The sequence below is a fragment of the Pocillopora verrucosa genome, chromosome 6, assembly GCF_036669915.1.
Source record: "Pocillopora verrucosa isolate sample1 chromosome 6, ASM3666991v2, whole genome shotgun sequence".
Classification (NCBI taxonomy): Eukaryota; Metazoa; Cnidaria; class Anthozoa; order Scleractinia; family Pocilloporidae; genus Pocillopora; species Pocillopora verrucosa.
This window is the reverse complement of record NC_089317.1, coordinates 19,168,568-19,191,206: the sequence shown is the minus strand read 5'-3', so window position 1 is coordinate 19,191,206 and position 22,639 is coordinate 19,168,568. Positions and strand designations below refer to the sequence as shown.

Sequence of the window (22,639 nt, the reverse complement as noted above, 5' to 3'; positions counted from 1 at the left end):
TTTTTTAAATGTGGATCAATCATTACTTATAACCTGAGGGTTCAAGGATTGTTTGTGTCAATAACAAAAAACATTTAATAAAAGAAAGCTCTGCTTTACATTTCTTTTTTAAATGTGGATCAATCATTACTTATAAACTGGGGGTTGAAGGATTGTTTGTGTTTAGATAATCTGATTCCCCCATTAGGCTTTGTAACATTCTAAAGATCCCCCCTCCCCCCTCCCCCCTCCCCCTGCCAATCAAAATCAATCGTCTACAGTCCCCCCTCTACACTCTTTTGGCGGCGATTGATAACCCTCTGTTCCTCCTGGGAACCATTTGACCCCTCTCCCGCCCCTCCCCCCCCCCCAATCCTTCCCCCAAGACAATAACTTACGCATGGTCCACAAAATTTAATCTATTTATCTGGATCTTCCTTTGGTAACTCATTATATCCCTCGTTAATCGCCCACGACTGTTTTTCGCCTGAGCCAAAAATGACAAAGAATGTGGCGCCAAGAACATTCATCGCTGCGATGATGAAAAAGACGATTCTCCATTCAAGGGACGTCTGTTAGAAAAATAGGAAATAGTCTGAGTGTGTTAACTTGAAGTTACAATTTCTTCAGGCTAAACTCGGGGGGCTTAGGTCGGGTCGCGTAATTAACCCTCCCCCACCCCACCCCCTCATTGGCAATTGATTAAGAAAATTTTATTTTGACATGAACAAATCTTTCGATCCCCTCCCCCGTACGACAATGAATGGCCACTGCCTTAGTTACCTCACACAAATTTAGATATAAATATACTAAAACAAAAAGAGCACTCAAAGCCCCCTCTGCGACTAATTAAATGTACGATTTTGAATACTAAACTTACGTGGTGTTGAACAATTAATCCAGTGACGATAGGGGCTAAGATTCCAGCCGATGATGCTGCTGTGTTTGTTATGCCAAGTAAGACACTAGCGAGAGGTGAGGCAATATCGAGATGATTCACATAGAATCCACTACGAGCCAGTCCGCCGAGACCCACTCCTATTGTGATCAGTACTGCAACAGTGGTGGCATTTGAAAAATAGCCTAGTACTAAGAACGATATAGCCTCACTTAGGAAACCTAAGGTGAAAAATACACTGGTATAACTACATTGGTCTCACAACCCGCAAATATTTGAAAATATAGGGAGGTAGAGAACAACTCATTTTTTTTTATCACTGTGAGGTGGGGGGGGGGGAAGGGGTCGAAACTTTTTGGGATAACATGATCCACAGGAGGAAAGGTGGACGATCAATTGTTGCTAACCGAGTATACAGGAGGTAAAATTAACAGCCAATGAGGGGAAGGAACCATTGGAATACTATAGGGCCTTAGGAAGGATCAGGAAAAATTTAATGTCACACAATCAAAATCCCCGACTTCCCCTTCCCCCCCCCCCCCACCTCTCCTCCATTACTCCCCATGATAAATAATGACCGGCTCCTAAGTTATAAAGTCCGATCGCTTCAAATACCGCCAATGATTGTAAGATGTCCTCGTTCACTCTTAGTCCTCGATGAAAAATTAAGCTTAATTTCTTCTCTTAAGTCCGTCTTTGCAATTTTCTTAATGTATCTGGAGAGTCATTTACCAATTGTATTGAAGATCTTTCTCACAGTTCCGGTTGCAAGATGATGCTTGCGAAGATAATCAGCCATTTGACCACCAAGGATTAACATCATCAGTGTGACCACGTAAGGTAAGGACGATGCAGTCCAAGTCTGATAGAGAAAAACCGAAAAGATCATTCGTATTGTGGACCCCGGGATGAGGTGGGACAGAGGGGTGGTAGCCACAGTCCCTGGGATTTTTCGGACGATTTGTTTAGGAGGATTTTCGCTCAAAACCAGCCATTGACTGTAGCAAAGCATACTGTTTTTTTTTTAATGACAATTTAGACAAAACTTGGTCTACAGGTTTGAGACTGGGAGATAATCATAGAGAATTGAGGTATCGTTTCGCATTTCTTTGAGAAACTTTCTGGGGCATATAACATACTATGAAATAAAACAGTGATCAATGATTGTCGACCAACATAACCAAAGTAATCAAAACCACCAGTCAAAAAAAAAAGGTCAACATCATCACGATCCAATGAGAAATCAAAAACATGCAACCTGGTGGAAGCGCGGGAAAACGCGACTGACCAAGATGAGATTGGTTTTTAGTATCTGCATTTGACTGGTTTAGAGAGAGGTGCGAGTTTTCTAGACCAATCACAGAGCGAAATAAAGCAAAACTGAAGCAATCTAGGATCCTTTTTGACACTCAATTGAAAACTGCTCTGTGAGAATTTGTTAAATATAAGATAAATTCTAAGGCACATATGTTAAATCTAAGCATGTCCAAGATTCAAAGTTATAAAATGAGTAACTCAACAGAAAATAGGATGTCAAGTTTTAATATCTATGCCCTGTAGCTGGCACTGCCCAGAGAATCCCGTTACTCAAGAGATTGAGGGCATTGTTAACTGGCTCGGGCCTTACCTGTTTAAGATCAAGATGAAGTCGTTGTGTATAAAATAAAGGAAGCTCTGATATCAGCATGTAATAGCCAAACGAATGCATAGAATGCGTTACAATAATGGCCCAGAATGGAAGAGAGGTGAAGATTGCTTTCCAAGGAATCGGTACATCCTAAAAACGTGATAAGCATGACCGTAAACGCCAAATAAAACGAAACAACAACCTGATCTTGGTGGGAAGTAGTAATGATACGACTGAATTAACAAACAGGTACATGGATGCATGAATAACTGAATACACGAATAATTGAACCAAACAGAATGCAGCATGCACGTGAGCATGAGCGATTGAGCCGCGAACTGGATAGATGGGTGGTTGGGTAAGCAGGTAGATGAATGGATGGACAGATGCAGAAAAGGTGGGATGAACGGATGAATGAACCAGTGGACGAATGGTTAAAAGAGGGAATAGGATTAAACAAAAAAAATAAGAAAGTAATTAAAGAAACCAGAAATAAGTATAGGTAATCACATGATTTCGAGTGCAATTTGAAATAAGTAAACACGAGTAGATTTTTTCAAAGACTAACAAAATTTGTGCAATTTGTGATCTTTGAAAAATTTTATATACACTTATTTATTCCAAATTGCACGAGAAAAATCATGTAATTACGTATTAATAATATAAATAATAAAAATATGAGATAGCTTATCATAATTATGCAGAAGCAAAGCGCCCGCATCAAGTGCAAAAATAATTTATATAAACCCTGCAAGTGACATTGTGCGTTCGGTCAAAACGACCGCGCACGATCAAAACAATAATATACAATAATACTTTCACATCTATAAGGCGCAAAAAAGTTCAAAGTCGGGTTAAGCAGTTCAAGAAATTGTTCAGTCTAGTTTGTTACTTCTTTGCACTGAATAAACCCTCTTCTGCATTGAATTACCTGAAAAAAAATTGCATTTATCTTAACCAATCAGAACTAAGTAATTTTTTCATGTATCTTTCTTACGAATTTTGAATCACAAGAAAGTGGATGAAATGAGTGAAAAGTCCTCTAAACATTGCTTTTATTTCCTCACATTCTCTTCATTTTATGCCAAAATTCACAAACATTTTATTTTTTACCTGACTTTGTAAATCTCCTGCTAAGCTAAATTTAATATATTCTTCTTCTTCTCTTGAGATCCACCTTTGTTGTGAAGGTGAGTTACTAACCAAACAGAGGCAAAGAATCGACCAGATAAGACCACTACTACCTGTTGAAATAGATTTTATCATTTACATCACTTAGGCGTCTCTATGTCGTTAAGAACGTTCCTAGATTTTCGTTTTATTTATTTTTTTTAATCTTTATCTTATTCTATTTGCTATTCCATACAGAGCAATTTTTACGAACGAGGTAATCGGTAAATCCGACTGCTGTCGAGAATAAGGTAAAGCATGTATCGTCCTCGACTGGCCATATGCCGTTTGCCACTTCTCGTTTATGACTTCGATTAGCATGAGCAAATTGAAGACTGCTTTGTAAATCTTAAATGGAATGTTCAATTCGGGACAATTTCTCCAACATCCCGTTTTACGATGAAAATCTATAAAAAGAAACGATTGAAACTGATTGAAACAACGTTATTTAATTGAATGACTTACCGAAGACATAGAAAATCCAAGACCAACCAAAATGAAAAGCAATGTATCCAGACAGAAACATGGACATTATTATACCTAAAATACCCCCTACGGAAATAGAACGAAATCATTTAAATATTCCTTAAGTCTTTAGCAAGACCTAACATAATAATTCCTACTAACCACCGTGTCAGAGGAATCCGCAGAGTAAAGGAGTTAAATTTGGAGCCGTGCTTTGCTGCAAACAAGAATCCAACTTTCTTTCAGTTACTAGCGGTGGAAGGGGATGTGTCATTCTTACAGCAACCCAGTAAGGGCAATCGTACCAGCAGTGAAATCGTATTATCATGGGCACCCTTGGATCATCGTTTGGTGTCTCCATATAAAAGCGAGTCAGTCTCTTGTAGCAAAGCAAAGCAAATTGTATAACCTAAGTCTACGTTTTGTACAGCTCTTAACCTATGATTGGCAAATTCGTCGCTGCATTGTCTGCTCCATAGACCCCTTTCTGCTAACAAACATCAGAACACGTCATTCGTTACGTTCATTAGAAAGTGTCCGTGGTTAAACGACTACACCGATCAAAATGTTCGTTTGAAATCACGCGAAGTGGTACTTATACTGTGATGTGGGAGATCATCACCATTCGCTCTCAGCGATTTTATCTGTGTTGAATAAAGGCGCATACGCAAGTGGCTCGAAACGATGTCTACCTCTTACGTTTTTTGATGCAACAGGTATTGGAGGGAAACTCGTGAAAAATATTACCGTATAATAAGTGTGCGTGCGTTTGACCATTTCCTACAAAGGGACACCGACAACATTTAGATCGCAGGTTTCACTATTATAAACTGGATCCCTTTCAACTCACCCGCTACGTTTAAAGTTGCCAGTTTACTTCTTTCCAAGGGGGGCGCCCATTTACTCCAAAAAGCGTGACCGGCGGGATAAACAGGACCCTTCACAAATCATAAGAAATGATGAATGATGAGCAAAGTGACGAATTGTATTTCGGAAAAGTGTTATTCCTCATGGGGGACTAACGGGAAGCACAGATATACGGTTTTTGAAATGCAGACTGAGTGATTAAGGAAAGTTGAACAGTTACTGGCACATTTGGCATCCACCAACCAACTGAACTCTTTCGGTTAAGCATTTTTTAACTTAACGCCACAGTCAGTAGAGCTGTATCAATTGTCAGGGAAACGAACTATTAACTTCCGGCTGACGTCCTAGTCTCACAGATTCAAGTATTTAAGCTTCTAATAGCCGGCAAACGTATTGTTTTACTTTACAGCTTAATGCACCAAATTCATCCAAGTGTCAATGTGTATAGCTATAGTACAAGCTAATGAAGGGGGGGGGGGGTGGAATTACCTCGGCAAATCCTACAGCAATTCTCAGTGCAATGAACACTCCCACATGGGTCTTTGCAGCAAGAGGTGTGAAAAGGGTAAGGAACCCTGTGGCGCCAACAGACAGACCAAGCAATGTAGCGCCGCCATGTTTTCTTGCCAAGTATCCTCCAGGTAAGTGCATAACAATGTAGCCGAAATAGAACGCACTGAGAATGAATCCTGTGAGAAAAGATCAAAGGACATAATATTCTTACCATGATATCGCTAATAACTCAATCAGCAACCCTCATCGGGCAGAATGTCTATTGTTCTTTCGCTGAAAATTAATCAACATATACATATCGCTTCATATCAAGTCTACGGCAGTTTGATAAACAGCGGGTTTTTTCTATTATTTCTCGCTTAGAATTCGATTGTTTATCGAAAAAATACTTTCATCGTAAATGAAGGACAAAATAAAGTATCTGAATCGCTCGAACGCAAGTCTTTTCGAATCGAAAGAAACAAAATATGAACGAAGTAGAGCATAGGAACAAATTCGCTATTATAGGATTGCAGTTTCCTTCAAGCTTTTTATGCTAGAGCTATCCTTGGACTGGAACTGATCATCAGTGCCATTAACATCAAAGTAAAACCGGAAAGCTACTCGCAACACGACATTCGCAAAAGGATTTTGTCAGAAGAGCTAAATTATGGGACAACGTCGAAATACGCCTCCAGACCGTGGAATCAAACAAAGAATCAAACGTCAGTTGGTTGGATACATACCTTGAGTTTTAGTTCCCCATGAAAACTCTGCGGGTTCCTAGACTCAAAAAAGGCAATGAAAGCTTTGTAAGTTCCAGGTATATTTTCACCGGCCATGAATCTGCAGTTCGTATTAATGAGCTGTTGGTCTAGCTTAAACTCATCAAGTGGATGGAAAGAGAAGGGGTTATGGTGTTAGGCGGTACAAGAAAATAAAATTTTGAAAAGAGAGGAGCTAAAAAAAGACCTTTTCCATTTATTGGTTACGACAATCGCCCCAATAACGCAGTTAGAGTAATGAAAAGAAAGTTACAAATACTCTGCCTTCTTGCCTATGTAATTCATTATAAAAATAAACTGAACAAATTTGAGCAGATAGAGGCTTGAAATATCAGTTTTGTTTGTCAGTCCAATTTGATGGGGCCGTAATAAATGTCGGTCGACGGTATTGGTTAGCCTATGCTTCAGTTGGTGTCAACCGTGAAAACATCACTCGTTTCACATTCTAATCACTTTCTGGTTCATTTTTTCTCTTGGTACTAGATCTGCTGTTATGTCTATTGCATTCCGTGCAACACTCAAATCTTTAATTTTATTAGTAATTGTTTCTCGTCACAATTCGAAAGACTGAAATTACCTCTATTTCCATGCCACCTTTCATGAGTGTTTGATTACCAACCATAACAGCCAAAGCTACGCTTAGGTTAACTCGCATAGCGTAAACATTCGTAAAGCCAAGCATGATAAAAATCCCGATGACATAACGTAGTGGAAGACAACACCGGCACATTTGGGTTACATCTCTGTCGTTTTCTCCACTGCCAATACCATGCAGTTTTTGTTCGGTAGAATTCATTGTGAATATGCCTGTTCGGTGCAAACGTATCTTCCGCTCTGTCCCTTAATCCATTTCTGCGGAAGAGGGGTAAGAGAAATCTGCCCTTTTACTTTCTTTCTTCTGAAACCCATCAACCAATTCAATAAACCCTGATAGGAAGATAATTTCTTTGGTACTGTATATGCAAATGTTTTTACTCTTTTACTCTGGCGGGTAAAAGCAAATGGCGAAGTACTCTTATAACTAACTATCGACTGTCTGAAATGTAAACTACATTGGATCAGTGGCAAACGGAATTTGACATGAGACTCAATCCACTTGCGACTTTAAAATGATACACAGTTAAGCTGGAGTAATTCTCCGTCATCGCAAAACACCTGGCTATCGACCTGGTCCAATTGTTTCGCATGAACGATAAGTACCAAGGAAATGAGGAATTAGCTTTGTAGCAAGCTTTCCGTATAAGGACTTCATTGATCGAACGTGTTCGTGGTCAGTTACCTGGAATTTAGTGGCGTCCAATGTTCTTATGTACTCCAAGTTTAATTGCGGCCACTGTTGGTAAGAGAATTGTAATTACCAAAACCCAGACAATATGCAAAAAAATTGTTAGGACTGATTTAATTGCATCATTTATTCAGCAGGAACTGAACCATAAAACAATTATCGGGAACACCCGATGGGAATATTCGATTCTCCCATTGTTTGAGCTGATTTTTGATTCGATTGTGGATAAAGACCCCTTTGGTTAAGGAGACACGTTAGTAAATAAAAGCAAGACCAACATCAAAAAAAAAAGACAAATATTTAACTATGAAAAAATTGCGATAAAATACTTCGTAAAACCATCACAATACATTTTAAAAGCTTAAATAAGGTAGTCGACGACGTTTCGACGTTAACGCAATGTCATCATCACCGATCAAGTCAAAAAATAATAAAATTATTCGGCTAGAAATTCTAAAATCAACAATGGGTACTGATTAAAATTTTTAACGAAGGTAGACAACTTACAGCTAAACAAAAATTTTTGCACGAAAAGAGTCCGCTTACACGATCAACTTTGAGTTTGAGAGTTTTTTGATGAAAAGCATTCAAAATACTTTTTTGACTGTTCTTCTATCTCTTTAATAATGTATTTAATTTTACTTATTGATATCTGTATTTGTATTAGTATTATCATATGTATTGTATGAGGCACACAAGTTTATCTGCCTTCAGGCTACCCTCTTTACATAAAGAGTTTACTTACGTACTTACTTACTAATACTAGACAAAACGTACTTTGTCATTTCCTAAGAATCTGAAAAAGGCTTTTATTAAGATCACTTATACCGTGCGTAAATAAATAAATAAATAAGAAAAGCAAACAGATTTCATGTTTCCATGTGTCTGTCCAGTAATAGATCACAGATATGCTAAGAACATCTTTAATACACTTGGCTGCATCTCATCTCGTCCAACATTTCTGTTTCTACCGCATTTTGACGTCATCCGGGACCTACTACTGAACAGGTGCATGGCAACATGGAATGTACTTGCTAATATAGACGGTGAGTGTGACGAAACGTACCTCTTAAAAAATCGAGTGGAAATTCCAGTTATCTGAGGGTGCTCAGTACAACTTGTTTTCCTTTTGTGTTTTTGTGGCTACTGCCTCCTTATAAGAGGCAAAGCCACATACGTTATTGAGATGATTGATGGTAAGTAACGATAGAAGCCGAACTTCACCCGAATTTGACCCGATGTCACTTACTGTTTTTTCAGTTCTTGCTGTAACACTGGAAAAAATGGTAAACATCTCAAAATAATTTCACAGTGGCGTCTCCGGCACGTAATGGTAAACAAGACTTTTCCTTGTGGAAATAGCTAAATAGATTTGATCTGCACATCGTGGAAACTTTCAAAAAACCTTTATTTATTCGAAGAGAGAGCATTTTACAATTTCAATCTGCGGCTAAAGCCTTAAACAGCTGTTAAATTTGCGGAGCGAACAAGGTCCGAAATACGTTAACGTGAGTTTAACAGGGTGACCCTACTCGACGGAATGATAAGAACAGTGGGATAGCGGAGTGGCAGAATGGAGGAATATTCTACAACATGGAATGCCTCGTTGTATGAAACAAAAGTCTCACAAAAATGGAATTGCAGTGAAATAAGAAAGTAATTCATAGCCAACAGGCAAAATTAAAAGAAGCACAGTTTAATCATTACTGAAACCTTGAGGATAGAAAAATCGATGGAGGAACAGTGAGCTTCTTGAGCTAGCCCCGATAAGTTATCCTTACTATTACTATAGTTATCATTGTTATTATCATTATTAGAAGTATTGTTGATATTATTATTTGTTACCATTTAATCATTGGTTGATGGTCAATTTGTCACTATATTCTGGAATTATCTTTCTCTTGTGGAACAGTATACTCATAGATATGTGGGGTGCGGCAGGTTTTACTGTTTTGAGACAAACTTTCTGCAACACTACCTTCTAGCATCATTATACAACCACTAATTCTTTACAATGCAATAAAAAATTGCTATATCAGTAGCCACATGCAGCTCTACACCGCCTATTTTCTTATACGACATGCATCTCGCATGCTGACTTCTAGGATCAGCAATGTCGAAAATTTTATGTGAGTAAATGGTAATAGATGGTTAATCCTAAGCTCGGTGACGATCGAAATTCATTATATTAACAAATTAAAGATTCACCATCTGTCACATCCTGTTGCGTTCTTTTCATCGGTCAATCTGAGCAACTACACACCTAAGGCCCTCCCCTCCCTTGTAAAATAGCGTAACGACTGTCAACTGATAACAACAGTTAGTGTCAATGTTGGGTTAGTGGAGGGGTAGGTGAGCAGCTGCTCAGTCACTGACACTGATCCTATCTATTCACAATATCGTGATAAACGGAAAGGTTCCATGATCCTCAGTTATAAAGGAAATGATGCAGGTTTGGATCAGAGGGTCTAGTCACGTGTATGATAGCATTCGACTTTCGGTGGCATCATGAGAATCTTGGAAGTGGCTGAGAAACGTGCATGACGCACAGAGTCTAGGAAAAACGAATGATCATTGATCTCAATCATACTGACTAAGAACGGAATGACTGAAGGAAAAACTAAGGAAAATAGGTTTTGGTGATGAAAAAAACTTGAGGTGTCGTCAAAACAACAACAAAAGGGCAACACAAACGAGGACCATAACGAAGACAAAATTTTTCCCTTTCACTGATCGCATCAGGCTTTTTAACAGTTACAGTGACATTCAATTTTGAGTTGTTACCAAAGTTACTAAACCATCACAAAATATTTGGAGTTAAATGTAAAGTCTTAGTCGATTAAAATCAGTAGAAAAGGAAAACTTTTACGTCTTCCTTTAGTTTTCAAACGTCGGGCTGTAGGAAACTTGGAATCTTACTACCAAAACGAAGTTTAATGAAGGCTATCTTGTATACATTGACCTTTACTGGTCGGTGTTTTCTGAAGAGATAATATGTAAAGTATTCGTGCTTGATGGACATAAAAAAAACACTCAAAGCTGTATATTCATTGATCATTGGAGATGTGTTAAGATAACAAAAGTGGGCGTAGTTACCTTGTAAGATATCATATCTCAAAAGTAACTGGATAAAAAGCTAGCCAGCGCACAAAGGTTGGAAAAAGACGCGAGCATTCTGTACAGCGCATTTCAGTGAAAGAATCAAAAAGAGCATATACTCGAAATAGAATACGAGAGCATTTTTTAACCCAGGAATTAAATCGTTCCCGGCTGGGCTCAGAAACAGCATCACAAATTGTCGTGCAATACTGTATGTAAATTTGTTTTGGCAATGGAGTGCTTCGGTTAAAGTTGAACAGTCTCGAGCGATATTTCATTGACACTCCCAATATTTTTCCCACCAGCCAAAATATGTGTCAAGGATAGGGTTTTTAATTTAGTATTCCAGATGGCCCATTAACGTTAAATGTACCTTTTTTAATATCTTGTATCCAACAAAAAACAAAATAAACAAAACAAAACGTATTACTCATTTTCAAAGCCTCTTCAAAGAGGGATCAAAAAGTTAATTCACTTACACTTTTTTCGCATATTTTTATTTTCTTGTGCAGACCCGGTAGTCGGTAATAGGCTGTTTGCTCTTTGTGAGAAGAAAAAAAAACCTAAGAATTGAAATGGAAAGACTAAATAAAAACAGACCATCGTTTAAAAATTTAGAGCTGCACTACTTTTCGTTTTCAGAACTGTTACAAAATGTTGCTCGAGATCATTTATTCCTAACACAGCTCAATAAATATTGCAATGGCTTCCTATTACCTATGGCCTTTGAGTATCTACTCCAGGCGATAGTTAGAAGTCGATAGTTGGCGCCGTTTTTAGCGTTAGATTATTTTCCCGCCAAAAATGAGGGGTTAAGATGCTGTATAAAATAGTAACCATTTTTGTTTTGGAACCGTGAATATGTCTGAAGTGGAAAATTATTATGCATGAACATCTCTAAAAGAAGACCCTTTTTTGTGGCGTCTGGGAAGCGCGAGAGGCAAGTTATCCATTTCACGCTTGCCTCACGCTTCATGCTCACCTCACGCTACCCCCTGTTCGCTTAAAACGGTCGGATACTTAGCGCACGATGTTTAAGTTGGCTGTGCCTCGAAAAAGAAGGAGTAAGTAGGCTTCCGCCGCTAAAAAATTGCCACAAAAAAGCCAGTTACTCAAGGAAAAAAATTGAACGCCTCTTCTGGAGGCAAAAACTGATATTCGAGTGCATTTCATTTCTTTAAGAGTGTTTGAATATTTTGCAATACAATGCAATTTTTCATGTTGCTCAAAAACACCCACATATGTTATATATTTCAATTTACTTTGGAACGCACCGCTAACATACCAATAACCATTGTATAAAATGGTAGCAAACTTCTTGTTACGCAAAAACTGACTCATAAGGCTTTTATTGTTACTCACGAGCGTCTTTCCGTTTTTAATACCAAAATGGATTACAAGGAAAATGATCTTTTGGAAGGCAACACTAAAATCACTCCAAATTCTTTTTATAGGAACTCTGGCCCAACCCTTCAGAGACTACTAAATTTAATTTTCAATAACCACTTCAGTTGTCTGAGTGTGGCAGTGCTGAAGACTTGCACGTACTATACAGTAGTCAAATATCATGCGTTTTGTTTTATAACAGTACTTATCAAACTACTTAAAAACAATATCTTTAAAAATATACACCAGATCAGGTCACGTACCTGCCGTTTAGCGCAATTAACTTTAATGCCCTTGTGGGCAGTACAAGTTACAAGTAGAACTACTGATGAGAACCAGTGCATTTTCCCACTAGACACCAGCGAACTCTCAGAGGAGGAAGGGATAGGCTGGAAGTAGGGAGGGAAGGTGAAGGGGGGGGGGGGAGGGTGGGGACTTGTGATAGGGTAGGGACTTGTGATTGACGAGCTTCTAATTTCAGGACGAGTACTTCCGAATATTATCGAGTTCATTTGTATGTTTTTCAGTCAGCTTTATTTTTGAGGTAATTCGGTCCAACATGACGGCTCGTATATCGGGTGTTGAGGTTAAACTAATCCTAAACTGATCCAATGAGGAAGGGGTTTTTTTAAGTGCATGCTCTTTTCTATAGTCGTCCATTATTTTCAAGTGCAGTTTTTTAAGAGTCCATTTACTGAAGAGTCAGCTTGTATTCAAAACGTGTACCTAATAAATATACAAAGCGCATTTAAAATTGAAAACAATGAAGGGTTGTTTTCAGCAATCATGTGCCTAAACTCACGTTCGCAAGAAGTTCCTTGACATAAACACAGAAAGTAGAGGCATGAGAGAAAATCATTGCGAAGCAAAGTTTTGTCTTGACAAAAAGACTGATAATGCATGAGGGAAGACTATTTGAGCTCTACTCAAGCACTCTGAGACAAAACTATTACTTTGAAATATAGTTCATGAATATCGTGAGAAAGTTTGGTCAAGAATAACAAAGTCAACAAAACATGTCCTCTCGTACATCACAATGGGGCAAGCGTTGATCTGCTTCACTTTTCTTACTGTTTTTTTCTTTTATGATCCTTGAGGATTCTTGGCGCGTTTATGAAACAAAAGTTTATCTATTTTATAGCAAACGGAAGTTGAAGAAGAAGCTCTGATATATATTTAGCAGCCAGGCCCCAATTTTCGTTCAAACTTACGTCAGACTGAGATAAATCTGAACTATTGATAACAATCGAAACAATGTGTTCTTTAAAGGAAAACAAATAATCGCAGCTAAAATTGGCTCTGACGAAGGGCTAATGCTCGATATGTCAGCTGTAACAACCCTTACGGTGGCCAATATACATCCTCAACTCAATTGATAAAACCAAATTGTCTTGTAATATCTCCCCTCCTCCCCCAACGACGCAAAACCAGAGCTTCTTTAAAAACTTACCCCCTTTATTCATCGAAGTTATACCTAAAAGTGTTTGTGAAAATTGACGCAGAAAAGGTTGCGTCTCCAGGATCGATGATGTTTCTCATTTCTGTTAAAATCTTCATTACTCAGTTAAAATATAGGACTTAGATATATTCCCTTAACCCTTTAACTCCCAAGATCTCATTAGAAATTCTCCTTACTGTCTGCCATATACTTCTTGTGATGCTAGTTTGGAGAATTTGGTATTTGTTCAACTAATAATCCCCTAATTAATATTTTTCTTTATTCTCATCACTTGTCTGCTTGATATCGTATTGATATTGTAAGGAGAAATTCTGTCTTGATCACTCATGGGAGTTAAAGGGTTAAATGCAAAGTGTTACTGTCGTATTATTCTTTTCTAAAAATTCCTGCCAGCGATCGTTCAAAAGTCTTTTATTGTCAATAGAAAGCCTTAATTACTCATCGCTTTGAAGCTATGTACAATCAGTTTCATCGTTTGTCTTTTTAGTAACTTATAACAAAGATCGCGAAGTTTCAACTGCATCTAATCACTTCGTGAGTGTCATTTTATTTGCCATCATTCACCGCTGTGATTGGTTAGTTTTCAATCTCTCCCAAAGACGGAAACGGTGGGGCCTATCGCACGACTTTGTCGTTCAAGTTGGGTTTCTTGATCTTCGGTTAAAAGTAAACGTAATTTTTAATCAGTGACGAAAAAGACTGTGCCTCGTATCTGATGTACACTTGTGTAGTGCCTAAGGGTCTAAGCCAAGATGAACTTCTGTGTAATCCATCAAAGCTCTGTCTCCATGTTCACCCTTGCGAGGAGACACCAGAATTGAAGCGACAGAAATGGAAGATCCTTTTATTAGCGGTGTAAAAATGACAATCCACGAGTAGCAATAGATGACTGGATTTTTTTGTTTCGATTTTAAGTGCGAAATTGCCTTTCCGTAAACTAACAAAATTATTTAATAAAGCAAGGAATCTGATCACAATTGATTCATATGACCTTTTACGTTAAGCGTTCCCTATTTCCTTTACATTGCCGTGCCACAGATTTCCAATTTTTCCCGCAAGAACGCAGGGTAAATATGCGGGAACGCACAACTGCGAGAAAAATGTGAGGGACGCGCAATTTTATTTTTCTCGAAAATTCCTTGGATATCACATTATCACTAGTTTTTAGTGGTTTGCATCTCACACGTTATTAAGATTTTGAAGTATAGAACAGAGAGCAAGTGGACGTGATCAAAACATATTTGCCATAAATACATAAAATAGTTTTGCTGATGAATGTTTTTCTGCGGTCAGTATACCTGTGGTCTATTGATTGGCTTCGTAACTCCGCGACAGTTTACCCTGTGAAAACAGTGTCTGAGATTGGCGAGCAGTATTGACCTACACTAGCTAGTGTTTGGAGTTGGAGTATTTTTCACCTCGTTTAATTTGGTGAACAGACTACCTTAGTATGATATAGAGCCAAAGCGGTACTTTTGCTCTGAGATATTGTTACAACTGAATGAATAAACTGAAGGCTAGGATATCATAATTGTTCATTGTTCGTTTTAACCTTTAGAAGGTGCGTCTTTCCGTAAGAATGATGATTCTGCTATGGAAGTATTTTGAGGAGTCCATGGGTTAACCTCGCACAAGTTAGGAACCGAAGTCAACTTCGGCTTTTTTTTTTTTTTTTTGAACAAGTCATGGACCTCTCAGCACCATAAAAAATTCAGCGGGAAATGATAAAATTTTCCAACCGGTAGAATACTGCTTGTAAGACATCGCCGCGTGACTCAATACCTTGGCCCAATCTGTATATCCCACCACTTGCCAGATCTACTCTTTCGTTCACCGCCCTCAAAGGACTTCACTAATATGGCAGCCTGCGTCTGCCGTCAAAGGGATTGCCTGAAACAGTTTTAAAACTTTCCTGAGTAATTAAACAGATAACCAATCAAGAACGCCACAAAATGCATTTAACTTTAAGATATTTAAAAACCCTTTAACCCCAAGATCTGATGTTAATTCTTCCTTCTTGTAGGTGCAACTCATCTCCTTTTATTTAAATTAGCTTAGAGAGTTTGTTGTTAGATCAAGAAAGCAACTTCTTCCTGATAAGTTAGAGTGTTCCCATAGTTTTCTGGATAATGTATGGATTTTGTGGGGAGAAGTGACAGGTTAATGCCTCTAGGAGTCGGAGGGTTAAGCCACTGTACCTGCATGTTACATCTAGCCCATTTCAAGAGTACCGAAGCACTGTATCTTAATCATGCTTTTCAAGAAAAAATAAGACTGAGAGGCGGCTAGAGACAAAAATCGCTAAACTGACTGTGAATGACAGTCGCTATGAAAAACCGTTTTCTTCTGACCGCAAGTGCTGGCATTTCTGTACCCCCAAGGTCTAATTACTTGTTTTTATAGCCGGCTATATAATCTGCAACGTCAGCTACTACATACCAGACCTTGAAAAGCATAGCTACCGGACTTGAGCAAAACGCTTCTTGTGGTAATGATCTACCTCCCAGCTTATGTTTTCCACATGGTTCCTAGTTATTTTCAGTCAGCATCTGATCAGCGGGTGGGGAGTTCCTTTCAGTGGAAATAGTGTCTAATCATATATTTAGGTAGAACGCAGTGTTTTATCGCCTATAATACAGCATTGATGGACAATTTTGCTCAGTTTTAGCTCTCGAGAGGGAAGCAAACCTTTTGCGGCTCTCGTTGAGTTTATCATTATCATTAATATTATGAGTGTGACCATAATTATTTTTTATAAAATATAATCGCTATTTCTATCATTATGAAGATTACGATTTACTCTTTCGTTTTGGTTACCTTTGTGGATTTGCCGACACGACACCCAATTTAGTCTTTTCAGTATTTGTTTCAACGTGTTTGCCAATAATGAGAATAACAGTGACTAGAATAAATTTCTCTTCCATTAATAGAACCCCTGCTGGAGTATAAACAAATTCTTCAACCACGCACATCGTAAGAAATTTCGCAACGGGAACCAAGCTTATTGACGAAACTGATGAAATAAATCAGATGAACAGCTGACGTTCTCTTGACGTATTTTCGGTTTTGGAGCAAAGTCTATGTTCCTTCCATAAGAACTCTACCGACCTAGATGCAGGACGACCCGGACTAGAGTGTTTCATTTTTCTTAATAAATAAAGAAGGTTATCTCTAGACCGTGACAGCTGGGAGAAATGGGCATATTCACTTCTTGGCACAGAAAGGTGAAGTGGTAGTTCTGGAAGCTATTTTGCTCTATCCTTGTACCCTTAATTATTTCTACGTGTACAGCTGTCAAATAGATAGGAAAAAAACGCTTTATAAAGGAAATAAAAACATATTTCTTTTATTTACATCCAACAATGTGGTTGTCTTCCTTCTCACCAAATTATGCGACATTTCAAGTCGTGTACAAAAATTGTAAAATATTATAAATTATCTATTTTGTTTTCTCTGACAATTTATAAAGATCTCCGCATAAGCAAATATACAATATTATTTATAAAACGTTTCTTGTGTCATAAATATTTTATGCAGTTTGCATTCCTCTTAAAATATACAGTCACTGTTTCCTTTCGAACATCAACGTAAATGTAATGGACTAACTTGAACATTACCTAACTGACTGTTATTTGATATTTACAGAAACTGTACATAAGAATCTGTTTCAAACATACCATGCCCAGGTGTATTTGAAAAGAAGGCTTTCTGTAACAAAACTAGCAGTATTACCCTAATATTGGGTGGCTGCAACTCAAGGAAGTGTGTTCTGATTTTTTTTTTAATAAAAGATTTATCATGGTCCCTACATTTGGTCTTAAGATTTTTGTTCAGAAACGAATTACAAGCTTCTGTCTTTTTTCTTCTATAAATAAATAGCACTTTGGTTGACAAAATTATTCCTCTAAGGAATGTCGAAATCCTCTTCTGCAAATTCGAAGCAGAAAAAGTCATTTTATCTATGAAGTTCCTTTATTTTCACGTAAATTCTAAGCGTAGTATGTCATTCCGGCGCCAAGCGGAGGTCCATACATGGGTCTTGACTGTGGGTAAGCGGGTGGTGCTCGTGCCCAGTAAGACATTGGGTAGCAGCTGTTAGCGGCTGGGTGGGAGAACAACGATGAAGCGGTGGGGAAGCCAGCGTAAAAGTCAGAACCTGGGAATTTGTAGGCGGCTTGTGCATGTGCTTGAGCGTCTGAGGTAATTGGCTGATTGAGTTGAGCCAATCCCTGAAAGTCGAACTTGTAAGCGTATCTCTTGCCATGGATCTTCGTCATGATGTTTTTGTCGTAGTAGTATCGCAGAGCTCGGCTTAGCTTGTCGTAATTCATGTTCGGTTTGTTCTTACGCTCGCCCCATTTTCGGGCAACCTCGTCCGGATCTACGAGCTTGAATTCACCATTCGCGCCTTCCCAAGCGATACAAGTCGAGTTCTTCGGGTCCGACAGGAGTTCGAGAAGGAACTGCCATAACTGAATCTGACCGCTACCCGTACTTGCGGGTTCGGCGCGGTTTCCAACGCTGGCATTAGAGAAAGAGCTCTGGAGTGACTGCGATTCTGGTACAGACAATGGTCTGGATGGAACAACGCTGTCTTTCATGTGCGACAGTCTTGCTGTTGAGGATGGTGTTGACCAAGAGGGTGTGCTTCTGTCCATGGAATCTACAGTAACAAAAACAATTAAGGAATAAATACAGGGTATCAAAGAGACAAACATTTTTCTAATAAATAACACAATTCCTTGTTAGTTGTTAGTTTGTTCTGTTACAACGAAAACAAAAAATTCCGTGGTAGTCAACTAACCATTTGAGGTGAATCTTCCTGGAAGTCCATGCTCTGAGCTTCTGGCCACAGAAGGATTGCTAGTGATAACTGGGTGCTGTCTTGAATCAAAAAGTGGCGGAGAAGGGGCGTGGTAGGAAGCTGAAGAGAAGATAAAGAACACGGTTAGAAACCTGGATAAAAACCTGATTAGTTAATTATTTGCCTACTCCGTTGGTCAAATAAAGCCTATCTGAAAAGGTTTAAATTAAACTTTGGTTATCAACTCGGGTTTTCGCAATCAAGATCTTCATGGGGGAACGGGCTTGTTAAAATAACACTCCAAAGATTATGGATAAGAGATAAATGAGGATTCAAAATAATACAAAGATTGTTCAATTACCTTGAGACGATGCGGGGGCGAGTGCGTTATCGATGTCATCAGATGTCAAATTTGGGAGAGGAGCTAAAAGAAAATAAGAAATGATTGATAAGTACTTTGTAAACCAAAGTTACAAAATATATTTTTGCCACAGAAAAGAGCAAAAAGTAATTAAACTATTTAGTGCCTTGCGTGCATGTTTCATGGAGTTAGTCTATGTATCCATTTTCAAACGCACGCCTATGGCCAAATAGGATTTAAAAAATAATCTAATTGACGATCTTCCACCCACAGCGCAAAATCTAAGTGCTTTCATTGAACATGATAGAAGTATCGAGACTAAATTCATTCAAGGGACTGTAACCTGTGGTCTCTTAATAGTTTTTTTTTCTATTGTTTTTTTTCAAACTGATTTAGGACCGCAAAAGAATCAACTGTTAGTGAGGCATTCACTTACTTTTTCTCAACACACACAGATGTGCCATCAAAATATCTCCATTGTATGCTGGAGCTAGCTTCATGAAACCTTCTCTTGTCAACTTGCAAAGTTCCTTGCCATCCATGTTAAACCTTTCAGAATCGATGTCTTTAAGACTAAATTCTTTGATTGCCCACTGTATCCACTGCCGTACATGTTCTTTAGTCCAGCACAGAGGGTCTTAACGAAGGAAAAATAAAGAAATAAAGATTTAGCTCTATAATCCCACCAATTCGGCGCTAGATAGTAAACAACAGGCATATTCTAAAGCGCATTTCTAACATTCGCTCAATCCCTCGAGTAGCGGTTTCTTTTATGAGGTTTCATCCTTTAAATCTTTAAGATAATTCCAATTGATAATTCTTTGCCGGCAAACTCATGCCCAAGGCCTATATTAGGAATGTTTGTCATTTTTTTTTTCAGCGATAAACAAAATGGTAAAAGGTAAGCTTTCTCTGAGAGAAGAAAAGAACCTTTCAGTGAGAATATAATTAACTCCAAATTTTCAAAACACATCTTTCGGCCTAAATACCCATGGTTAAGTAAAAAAAGACATCCCAAATCTCTCAGCAGGAAAGTTCCGTTTATTCTCAAAATTAGGCCCTCTATATTTGCCTCTTCCGGTTGATGCTGATCTTGAACATTATCTCTGAATAGTTGAAATTCAAGTTTTGTTTCGAAAGCCAAAAGATTTCATAACCCATTTCGTGCCTGAAGCCTTATCGCTAAAATTACGATGTTCTGTGGTTGCCTGATTTCCAGTCACACACGCCAGGTCGGGGTCATTAAGACACATAACAGGGGCGCGGTTTATTTAGCAGCAAATAGTTCCCAGAAACCCAAAGGTAGAGAGTTGTGGGTGAAATACGAGCCGAGGCATGTTTCAGCCGATCTATCAATGACACACGATCTCTGGGTGTGTCGTAGTGTCGAGAGCTCTCAGACAAAATTTGACTTGTTGAATGTGCTTAAACTCACCAGCTGGCACGATGACTCGCTTCTCGTGCGATAAATTTTGTGGGAGAGGGGAGGGCGAGTTTCTCTCGGCGAAGTCGTTGTTTGGTACATAAGGTCTTTTAGCGAGTGGCTCGTCCAGTTCAGCCTCTAAAGGTCGCTTTTTGTTGAAGTAATTGCCATCGCTTTTGTGCGCTGGTTTCAGCGGCTTGTAGGGGTCATTGAATGAGGAATCAAAGAGCGATTGATCATCTGAAATCAACTCCTAAAAAGATGAAAGCACAGAGATATATAATGAACACAAGCATCAAATGATTCATAGATTTACAAACAAAACCAGCGCCGCCGAAAAAAAAGTTATTACCAGACTAGAATGGTAGAGATAAACAATGATGAAAGCTGTTTTTATTAAAAAGTGTTGTTCATTGTGCATATGGTGAGAATGTTTAGTCCTTTTTCTTAACTTACGTTTTGTTGTGAAAAGGATTCAGACTGGCTGATACTACAAGAGTTTTAATTCTCGTTTCATCATAATGCTAACGGAACAATGCCGTCTTCTCAACCGCAACAACTCCTTCGTCATCCTAAGTTTTTAAAGCGCTAGTCGGTTTTCTCAATCTTCAATTCACGCAAAATTAAAACACGCTCCTAACCTAATGACATACCATACCAAAATCTTTCGAACGCGAGGCTCGGTATTAACAATTTGGCGAATCGGAAAGTCAAGTCCTACCAAGCCACATTAAGCAAGACATTAACACATTTAAAGCAAACAATTAGTGCGGCATTCCTTCACACGGAGCAGAGATTTACGGTGAACTGAACTATTTCATGTTTTCAAAGATATTGCTAAACTTCAGCAGTCCTTTAATATCATACCAAATAATAAAAATATGGAAAAAATATCCGAAATGCAAACTTTCCGCCTACCGGTAAAAACTTAAACAAAAGTTTTCACACCTCACGTTAGAATCGAATAGGGCACCAGTGATGCAAGATATAATTAGTTAAGTCATACCAAAGAAGCGTTAACCAACCTGGGCATAAACTGATGGGTCGGGTACAACGTTGTGTTCACTGCTTAGTCCGTACATGGTGTTTTGAATCTAAAACAACAACAAATGCGCACAGAGAAAAATTAGGTAAATCATGCATCAAAGTTAACTGAATCACAAATAACCAAAGAATGCTACAGTGATCCAGTGATTTAATTTCAAGTTCTAATGCTTCAATTCAGTCAGTTCGAAGTAATACTCACCGTGTGTATCTTAGTAGTGATTTGAAGAGGAATTTAAAGTCTTTGGCAACAAGACGAGTCGATCGTTAAAAATCGCGAGTATCGGAATGTATAAAATAAATCCTTCGAAGCTGGCTGGCTGGCTCGAAGAACTTGATAAAAAAATTTAGAGCACCTCCACAGATCGTCAGTTGTAAGTTTTATAGATGTTCCGGTAAAGGCGATGATTTGAAACAAACCAATATCCGTTCGAAAATTCAACTCTCTACGGTAAAGCCTGAGCTCTATTCAAGTTTTAATTCAACTGACGTTCCAGTGCCGTGGCGCTCAGCTTTATACATCAAGTGTCTAAATTGTGCGAGAAGAGGTGGGCCTCACATTGACAGGTTAACGATAGGTGGTAAATGTTTGTGACACAACAGGCCAATCAGCGCGCGGGCACTTGAAAAACAATCAATCCCTGGAGTGTTCCTTTCACGCCTACGCAGACACACCTAGATGACGTAAGCAAGGGGTCGTAACCTCTTGTCTCATTCTCTTCTTACGATTATCAAATGGACAATATCGAGATTGTCACTGCCATCCAATCACGTCCGCATTTCTCGATAAAGCCTCAGCCTGTGTAAGAAAAGATAAACACCGGCATCATATGATCGCAACCCAAATTTGTAAAGGTAAACTCTCTATCGCCACAAAGCAAACTCTTCGCATAAAAACAGCGTTCAACGCACCAAGAGTGCGATTTACACGAATATTCTATCCTCCTAATTTTCTCCAGAAGTTTTCTACTATGAAAGATGAGCTAAAGACAAATTAAATTTGCTATTTGATCTAAAACTTGATGATCAAGAAAGCTCTCAAGGGATTGTAACAGAATATGAAGAACAAATAAGCCTTTGAAAGGGTCAAATGTGTAATCTGACAATCGGGTTATTATCTAAGCGTGCGATGGCAAAAATATAATTATTTTCTTACGTTGTAGACTGGGTATTCCGAAACAAATGAGACTAGGAAATGTAATTGGGATTTTAGAGCGTCACTTGAGACAATAATCAGGCACATGATGAGGCACGAGAGTACGTGGTAGAATGTGCTTTGCCGTACTCTTTAATCTTACACGTCACGGAGGCTTGTTATTTGTCATTTCAAAATACCTTTCATTTGCTAATCAAGCTTTTGTGTTTATGCTCCCATGGGACAGGGTGTGTCGCTTTAACAATTTACCGCCAAATTACTCTCAATGAATGAAATCTATTGCGCTTGGCTGATTTCGTGATTAATGCCGCCGCGAAATTCATGATTCGATTTTTTGGC

General features: G+C 38.5%; 2 protein-coding genes across 2 annotated transcripts; both read right to left on the bottom strand.

The window, feature by feature from the left end:
• Positions 1–398: 398 nt before the first annotated feature.
• Positions 399–7,079, bottom strand: LOC131793322 (sialin-like). Its single transcript, XM_059110724.2, has 10 exons — positions 6,861–7,079; positions 6,245–6,281; positions 5,496–5,695; positions 4,990–5,077; positions 4,140–4,226; positions 3,618–3,748; positions 2,505–2,654; positions 1,610–1,739; positions 860–1,098; positions 399–551 (listed from the first exon to the last, which is right to left on the bottom strand). Exons 1-10 carry the CDS (start codon positions 7,077–7,079, stop codon positions 399–401), a joined length of 1,434 nt encoding a protein of 477 aa, XP_058966707.2.
• Positions 7,080–16,842: 9,763 nt separating this feature from the next.
• On the bottom strand, positions 16,843–21,657 carry LOC131793919 (transcriptional regulator ERG-like). The gene is made up of 7 exons (XM_059111423.2): positions 21,347–21,657; positions 21,126–21,194; positions 20,113–20,353; positions 19,114–19,314; positions 18,678–18,740; positions 18,317–18,436; positions 16,843–18,175 (listed from the first exon to the last, which is right to left on the bottom strand). Exons 2-7 carry the CDS (start codon positions 21,180–21,182, stop codon positions 17,502–17,504), a joined length of 1,356 nt encoding a protein of 451 aa, XP_058967406.1. The 5' UTR covers positions 21,183–21,194; positions 21,347–21,657; the 3' UTR covers positions 16,843–17,501.
• Positions 21,658–22,639: the final 982 nt, after the last annotated feature.